Raw genomic sequence first — 9120 nt, forward strand, 5'->3', positions numbered from 1 at the left:
TTATTTATTTTTCTTACCTGCACTGCCGATAGTCATTGTTTGGATGGGGTTTTTTTTATCCCTTTCCGCAGTCACACAATCAATCATGCTAGACAACTAGCCAGTATAGGGCTAGCGCTACATATACACTGGTTTGTAAGGAGATTAGCCCTATTTCAGCTCTTAAAAAGGGGCGGGTGTAGCTTTGGGAACAATCAACAGTGATTTCAGGAAAGAGTTCTGCACCACATTAATATATCCTCAAATCTCTGCACCGTACAATAATTGTGGCACAATCTTCTTCTGAAATACCTCAACTGTGGGGGCAACTAAACCCCCCCCCCGAACTCTGGAAAACCACAATAAGGAGTGAATAGAGTGAGAGGATTTCAATTTAGCTGCAAGTACGCGTGGCTTCCAGAACAGTTTTGAATTAAAACCCAAGCCCAGGTATTTATAATAGCATTGTTGTTCAAGAGGTTTATTGTCCAAACTCCCATCTGTGAGGTTTTCTCTTCTTCCCCAAAAATGAGCACTTTGTTTTTAGAATGGTTGACTGTTAACTGCTCTTTTGTGCCAGTCAATTGGGGGAAATGGAATGGGGAAATAGAAACAGAAAGTTAAAGTAGATCCAAATGAAGCAAGTGCTTTTGACCCAGGTCAAAATTGCAGGACTGTGTCGTCATCCTCAATGGTGTTGTAAACAAAATCTGCCCTTCTTCCCTTATAGGTAATCCAAGAGCCCGTATAGAGTCCTTAAGTGGGTTCCCTATCGGTAGGAGAAAATAACAGAGGCCAACCAGAGAATATTGAGAAGCAAAGCAGCTAGTAAGCCTGATCTTTATTAAAGCTGTTGCAACAGTGTGCTCCCCTCACACACAGGAGGATGGAGGAGGACCCTGAACAAAGGTGTGCCCGCCCTTATATATACATTTTAATTTGCCTGCCCTGGAGTCCAGGAACATCATACGTACATCACAGACGGGGTGTAGCTCAAAACCCCCCCTCCCAGATACATCATACCTACATCACAGAAAAGGCGGTCTACAACAGAAATCTGAGTGCGTTGTTTATCTCCTGTCTGGCAGGTTACCTGCTAATGGTCACTTGATTGGATTACCTGGGGAGCCTGGCCAGTCTTTTGTAATGATAATTACTTAGTTCCTGAGCCAAGTCACAGGCTCACCCTATTCATACACAGACATACCCTTAAGACAGGATTTGTGAACGAAAAGACAATGGGGAGGCTTTTCCATTTTCCTTCAACCTTGCAGAGATATATTTGAGGTCAATTTGGGAGGAACAAAATGGATTCAGGACTTTTTCTGTGGGGTTTCAGACATGCGGTTTATATATGCAGTTATGAACATTTAACACACACACCTCTCTCTCTCTATATATAATTCTTATAACAATGACAACCACAGAGAACTCAGAGAATTGCATGCCCATTTCTTTCACATCCAGGGGCTGCTCCAACAGAGGATGAGAGCACTGTTGTCCTCATCCTCCCCCCCAATCCCGATGCTGGTTTTGTCTTTTAAACCAGGGATGATGAACTTGTGGCAGAAGGAGGTTTTAAGCACCTCCTCAAAACCCATCTCCTCCACCAGAGGACCGGAGGGTGGCAACACGAGAAAGGGCCTTTTCTGCAGTGGCACCCAGTTTAGCGCTGGGCAAGAACATTCCCCTTGAACTTTGGCTGACTGACATCCAGTGCCCTTTTAAAATGTGTGTGCAGGGGGCTTTATTGAGTTGGTTTTGTTTTGATTACAGTGGTACCTCTGGTTACGTACTTAATTTGTTCTGGAGGTCTGTTTTTAACCTGAAACTGTTCTTAACCTGAAGCACCACTTTAGCTAATGGGGCCTCCTGCTGCCGCCGCACCGCCGGAGCCCGATTTCTGTTCTCATCCTGAAGCAAAGTTCTTAACCCGAGGTACTATTTCTGGGTTAAAAGAGTCTGTAACCTGAAGCGTATGTAACCTGAAGCGTATGTAACCCGAGGTACCACTGTATCTCTGAATGGCCATAACAACGTAAGGAGAGCCTGCTGGATCCTGCCATCTAGACCACCATCCTCTTCTCACAGTGGCCAACCTGAGGCCTGAGTGGGGAGCAGGACCTGAGCCCAAGAGTACAGTGGTACCTCGGGTTACATACGCTTCAGGTTACAGACTCCACTAACCCAGAAATAGTGTTTCAGGTTAAGAACTTTGCTTCAGCTGAAACACTATTTCTGGGTTAGTGGAGTCTGTAACCTGAAGCGTATGTAACCCGAGGTACCACTGTATTGGGATTTTATGTTGTGAACTGCCCTTGAGACCTGTAGGTATAGAGCAGAATACAAACAAACAAACAAACAAACAAACAGACAAACCAACGCCACCTCCAACTGTGAAGGCAGAGCATAGCCTTCTTGGCTAGCTTTCTGTTCCGTGTATTTTTCTAATCCCCTTGTAAAGCCATCTAAGCAAGCGGCCGTCGCTGTCTCCCGTGGCAGTGAGTTCCATAGTTTAACGACGTGCTGCCTATAAATATCTGCCCTGATTCTCCCAACATTCACTTTCATGGGAAGCCCGCGAGTTATAGTGTTATGAGAGCGTGAGAAAAAACTTCATTTTCTCCATGCCACGCATCATTTTTCTAAATGCACTTTTATCTCCCCGAATAGCGATTCCCACCATCGTGCCCCTATTTACTCGAGCCTGTTCTCTAAGCTTAAAAAGTCCCAGGTGTCGAAATCTTTCCTCTTGCGGGAGCCGCTCCGTCCCTTTTATCTTCTCTCTCTCTCTTGTCCTTTGCTGCAAGATCAAAACAATGACCAGATCGTCAAGGTCTCTAATCGGTTTCGTTTTCTCCTTTGTCTGCCCAGGAAAAGGAAAGCGAACTCTTCCCGGGGACGCTTCGCTCTGTTTTGCTTTCCTCTGAAGCGCCCCCTGCCGGTGAAATCGCGAAAGCGAGCGGCTATAAAAGGCCAGTCGAAGAGCTGCTGCCAGACCGCGTCAGCTGAGCATCCGACGGCAGCTGTTGGCTTCGGTGTCCCGATCGCTGACTTCAGGCGTTGCTACGACCCAGACGGCAAACGCGCAGGATGGTAAGAAAAACGTCCGCTAGCGGAGTGTGGGTGTCTGAGTGGGTGTAGCCAGGATTTCTGGGGTTGGGGCGCGCGGTGGAGCAGGAGACCCGTCTGTCATCATCCTTTTTCTGGCTCTGTCTAGCAGATTCGGAATGAAATATCTCAACAACAGTTGTTTTAAATTACTTTCTTTTGACCCCAAGTGATCAGGAAAATCTGTCAAAATCTTCGTAATAATAATAATAATAATAATAATAATAATAATAATAATAAATTTATTATTTATACCCTGCCCATGTGCCTAGGTTTCCCCAGCCACTCTGGGCAGCTCCCAACAGAATATGAAAAACACAATAAAACATCAAACATTAAAAACTTCCCTAAACAGGGTTGCCTTCAGATGTCTCCTAACCCTAACCTGCCCCCCCAACATCCATAGGTGTGTGTGTGAGGAAGAGGAGGAAATGGGGCTGCCAACTGACCCCCCAAAAACGGGCTTGTACTGCTCTTGTGGCTTTAAGAGCAGCTTAATTTTTAGATCTTCATCTGGAGAAAGAATTAGTTTTATTTATTTCTATTGCTCTGAGTAGACCCACTGACAATAATGGAGCCTAATTTTTATTTTATTGCATTTCTACCCCACCTTTTTTCTCTAAAGAGTGGCAGTCACGGTTCTTCCCCCTCCTTATTTAACCCCCACAACAACCATCTGAGGTAGGTAAGGCTGAGAGAAGGCAGTGACTGCCCCCACGGCTGAGTGGATATTTGAACCCTGGTCTCCCAGCTCCTAGTCCACTGCTCTAACCATTACACCACCAATGGCTCTTTGTGTGGAATGGATAACGAATGAGAATGGGTTGCATGAACAATGTGTGTATGTGTGTGTGTGAAAGAGAGAGAGAGATTTGAATTTTACGTTATGCTGCCTTGCAGTACTCTCTGATTTTATTGATACTGACATCACTTATGAAGAAAGATATTGTTTAGGCCAGTGTTTCCCAAACTGGGGTCTCCAGCTGTTTTTGAACTACAGTTCCCAACATCCCTGACCACTGGTCCTGCTAGCTAGGAAGGATGGGAGTTGTAGTCCGAAAAAGCTGGATACTCTGGTTTGGATAATAATAATAATAATAATAATAATAATAATAATTAATAATAATAATAATACAATTTATTATTTATACCCCACCCATCCCCAGCCACTCGGGGCAGCTACTAACAAGATTAAAAACCTAGTAAAACCTGCGTTCCACAGGGCAGGTGCCACTAACAACAGCAGCAATTTATTATTATGCTGGGTTTCCCCAGCAACTCTGGGCAGCTACTAACAAGATGTTAAAAACATAGTAAAACATCAAAGATTAAAAACTTTCCTATACTGGGCTGCCTTCAGATGTCTTCTAAAAGTCAGATAGTTGTTTATTTCCTTGACGTCTGATGGGAGGGCATTCCACAGGGCAGGTGCCACTACCAAGAAGGCCCTCTGCCTGATTCCCTGCAATCTTACCTCTCGCAGTGAGGGAACTGCCAGAAGGCCCTCGGAGCTGGGGCTGAATGATGGGGGTTGAGATGCTTTCAGGACTGGCGTTATGTGGTCTTGGTGGCCACTTCAAGTCACCAGTCTAGCTGCCGCATTCTGGATTAGTTGTAGTTTCCGGATCACCTTCAAAGGTAGCCCCACGTAGAGCGCTTTGTGGTTAGAAACACTGGTTTAGGCTAAGAGAAACACCTGAGAGCAGGCTCATATGCTCCTTTGGCAACAGATAACCCTGATCTCGGGACGCGGGTGGTGCTGTGGGTAAAACCTCAGTGCCTAGGACTTGCTGATCGCAAGGTCAGCGGTTTGAATCCCTGCGGCGGGGTGAGCTCCCGTCGTTCGGTCCCAGCTCCTGCCCACCTAGCAGTTTGAAAGCACCCCTAAGTGCAAGTAGATAAATAGGTACCGCTTTCTAGCGGGAAGGTAAACGGCGTTTCCGTGTGCTGCACTGGTGCTGGCTCGCCAGAGCAGCTTCGTCACGCTGGCCACGTGACCCGGAAGTGTCTCCGGACAGTGCCGGCTCCCGGCCTCTTGAGCGAGATGAGCGCGCAACCCTAGAGTCGGACACGACTGGCCCGTACGGGCAGGGGTACCTTTACCTTTACCTTTAACCCTGATCTCCCGGGTCCTAATCTGACATTAACCACTACACCACACTCTCTGCTTCCTTCCCAGGCCCTGCGGTTGAATGTAAAATTCCTGTCAGGAGAGCAATACTTCCTGGACACTCATGCCAGCAAAACTGTCTGGGATTTCAAAATCCAAGTAGCCCAGAAGACAGGGTTGTCCCCATATCAGCAGAAGCTGGCCTGCCAGTCTAACGGCAACATCAACCTTCAGGACAGCGACCAGCTCTCCAAATTTGGGCTGAAATCCGGGGACACCATACTGTTGGTGGTGAAGAGCGAGGAGTCCATCCCCATCTTCCTGCATAACGCCAGGGGCCAAACCAAAAGCTACCTCGTCATGCCTTCGGATTCGGTGAACCAGTTCAAAGCTCGAATTCGGCAGCAGGAGAACGTCCAGGCTGATCAGTTCTGGCTGACGTATGAAGGGAAATCGCTGGATGATGCCAAGAAGCTGTCTGACTACAACATCGCTCCCCACGGCACCGTCTACTTGAACTTCCGCCTCCGAGGGGGCTGCAATTTGGGGGGTGGGCCAGCTTAGCAGATCTCGGGACCCCCCAGGCTGTTTCCTCTCTGCTTTTTCTGACTCGCTTCTAAGTTAGCTCACGCTCTGTCCCCATCCTCAGCTTGCCACCAGCCTTATGCTCTGTGTCAAGGGTCAGGAACCTTTTTCAGCCATGAGCCGGTCCACTGTCCCTCAGACCATGTGATGAGCCGAACTATATTTTTTTTTGAGGGGGGGGGGAGAGAAATGAATGAATTCCCATGCCCCACAAATAACCCAGAGATGCATTTTAAATAAAAGGACACCTCCTACTCATGTAAAAACACGCTGATTCCCGGACCGTTCACGGGCCGGATTGAGAAGACAATTGGGCCGCATCCGGCCCCCGGGCCTTAGGTTGCCTACCCCGCTCTATGTATTTGCAGCAGTACTGAGCATTTTTGGAAACTTTGTTGAGCCACCTGTTGCGCAAGGAGCTTCCGCCAGTGCAACTGCTGAGTTGAGTTCCTCCATTGCTCAACATGAAAATCCAGCTAGCGCAGGTACAGAGAGCCTTGCCAATAGACCTCAGTGTTATAGCAATGTGGCAGCAGGTATTCCATCTGGCTGCAGCCATTGCACATGGCTGTAGCCATTCTGCTCTGTAGCCATTCTGTAGCCATTTGGCTTCTCCTTGCCCTGAATTCTTTCCATTCAGACTGGCTATTGTCAGAAATTATAACTTCCAACAACCGGGTGCCTGGGCTTGCTTGTTTTCCTCTTCCCTCACCATCCCTTTTTCCTTTTGTTGTTTTATGTAAGCTGCTCTGGGAGCCTTTTTTTGGGGTGGGTGGGAAGAGTGGGGCGAAAATGCTTAAAATAAATAGCAAGTGTTCACTGGCTTTTTAATTATTATTTTGTCCTTCCGTGGCTTCGATTCCGCATTGCACTCAAGAGCTTTTATGTACTTGCTTTTACACTGCTTTCAAAAATAAATACAAGAAAACACAAAAATGACTTGTCTGATTGCTGCTCTTCCTGCTGACAAAGATTTTTTTGTGGTTTGCACAGCTGTCAAATGTGGCAACGTCGTTGGTCCCAGTGAGTCATTTTAGGGCATTGGGGTGATCACACTGTGAAATTATGGGTGTGGTAGCTGACATGGGATGGGTATATACATTTAAAGAGCATTCTCCCATCTCCATAGACCCATGAGAACCGTAGTTTGTCAAGAGTGCTGGGAACTGTAGTTCTGTGAGGGGCAAACTACAGTTCCCAAGATTCATTGGGGGGGGAGTTGGAGATGTGCATTGTCAATATGGTGCTTGATGCCTGGGTCTGATGGTAGGCTGAAACAACTGGAGGCCACCAGGTTGGCAAAGACTGTTAGTTGTACTTCTGCTACGGAGACCTGGGTTCGAATCCTCATTCAGCCACAGAGCTCACTGGGCTTGAGCGCCACATTAGGCAAAATGTTCTTGCATTGAAGGGGGTTGGACTAGATGGCCCTTGTGGTCCCTTCCAACTCTACAGTTCTATGATTCTAAGATGGAGAAGGGAGCGGGACAGATCTCTCAACGATTTTGCCACCTTGGTGACTCAGGATTAGCAAGAGTCAAGAGCACTGTGGTTATCAGCCCAGCTGCTGTTTTCTGAGAACCAGACAGGAAGAGGACTCCCCTTTGTGTCTGCCACCTTATCAAGGAAGCAGCCAGCTTGTCATCAACCTTCTGAGAAAAATACAAAACATTAAACAAAGCCACAGAGACTTGCGAACTACCCAGCCTAAAATGAACTTATAATGTCCGCTTTCAATAGATTTTTCAAATGCTTAACTCAGTCTTTTAGATAAGTTCATGAAGATACCAACAAAAGGTAAGTTCGGTGTTATTCACAATACGGAGATGTGCTAGTGGAGTTGTAGATAGATGTTAATAAAGTTGTAGGCAGTGAAGTTGTAGGCGACAGGGTGCTGGCGTTTTGCACCTGTTTCACCCTGGCAGTCCAAGTGATCAAGAGGCCGCTGTTCGCCCCCTGTTGGACATGCCTGGTATAAATCTTTAATCCAATCTTAGAAGGGAGCCACATTTTTATTTTTCCAATTCATCAGTATCGGTCTTTTTGCTGTGGTAAGGGCACGGAGAGTCCACTTGTGTTGTCCTTCTGTAAGTTCCAATAAGTAAGGTCCCCTGCTGCCACTTGCCTCTTTGCACCCCGATGGGTATGTAATTCAAGAGGACCTTTTGCTCTGTAAACATAAGGTTGTTCCATACAGTTCTGTTGAGAGTTTCAGTTAAAAGGTAAAGAAAAAGGTACCCCTGACCGTAAGGTCCAGTCACAGACAACTCTGGGGTTGTGCGCTCATCTCACTCTATAGGTGGAGGGAGCCGGCATTTGTCCACAGACAGCTTTCGGGTCATGTGGCCAGCTTGACTAAGCCGCTTCTGGCGAACCACAGAAGCACGGAAACGCTGTTTACCTTCCTGCCAGAGCAGTACCTATTTATCTACTTGCACTTTGATGTGCTTTCGAACTGCTAGGTTGGCAGGAGCAGGGACCGAGCAACGGGAGCTCACCACATTGCGGGGATTCGAACCGCCGACCTTCTGATCAGCAAGGCCTAGGCTCTGTGGAGTTACCGTCTGCCAAAAATCTTTCAGTATGGGACAATGAAAAAACATACGTTTTACAGAATCATTATCCCTATTGCATCTCCAAGAGCTAGACACCTTAGATAGCCCTTTTTTAAAACGTAGTGGTGGCGTAGTGTTAGAGGGGGATTTTCCACTGGTGGCAGATGACAGAAGACTGTGACACCATGAGACCGGTGTAAAACCAAACTAAATAAAGGTTTTATTTCAAAATAACAAACAGCAAAGCTTGTGGGTGTTTTTCCTGCAGGCAGAGTTCAAACTGCAGCTTTTTTCCTTTTGTAGTCACGGCCAGCTGTACCCAATCAGCCCAGAGCTCACACAAACTGTTCTTAAAGGTACAAACATGTTTCTGTGCAGAATGATTCTTTCCCAACAGTCCAGTATATTCTAAATATTATTTTTTGTTGAGACTCCTCTAGTGTATGCACCACCTTCGAGAGATGGATGAGGTGCTGGCTCAGAGGCGCACTGTTGCTCTCTGGCCACAGAGGGCGCCACGGCCACAGGGATGAGAGTCTATTGTCTTGCTCCAAAGGAGCCTCCAGGCAGATGTGATTTGGTCCTTACAAAAGGAGCAAGCAGGGAGGAGGTGGTCTCCCTGGCGTGGGCCAGAATGTGGAAACTGAGGATGGGGTGGTTCTTGCTGGGACACGGTGAGCAGAGCCTGATGGAGTGAAACACTATACGGTTGCAGCAGGGAGAGCTAGATCCACATCATCACCATCACACCTCCTCAGAAGAAGACCTCAGGGGGTTTGT

The 9120-nt window shown here is 47.1% G+C and overlaps 1 protein-coding gene across 1 annotated transcript; it reads left to right on the forward strand.

Annotated features, from left to right (window-relative positions):
* Positions 1-2972: 2972 nt before the first annotated feature.
* On the forward strand, positions 2973-6721 carry LOC310751574 (ubiquitin-like protein ISG15). The gene is made up of 2 exons (XM_083590862.1): positions 2973-3075; positions 5270-6721. The coding sequence occupies exons 1-2, from the start codon at positions 3073-3075 to the stop codon at positions 5762-5764; spliced, it is 498 nt and encodes a 165-aa protein (XP_083446988.1). The 5' UTR covers positions 2973-3072; the 3' UTR covers positions 5765-6721.
* The last annotated feature ends 2399 nt before the right edge of the window (positions 6722-9120 follow it).

The sequence above is a fragment of the Podarcis filfolensis genome (assembly GCF_964270895.1).
Source record: "Podarcis filfolensis genome assembly, chromosome: 16".
Taxonomy (NCBI): domain Eukaryota; kingdom Metazoa; phylum Chordata; class Lepidosauria; order Squamata; family Lacertidae; genus Podarcis; species Podarcis filfolensis.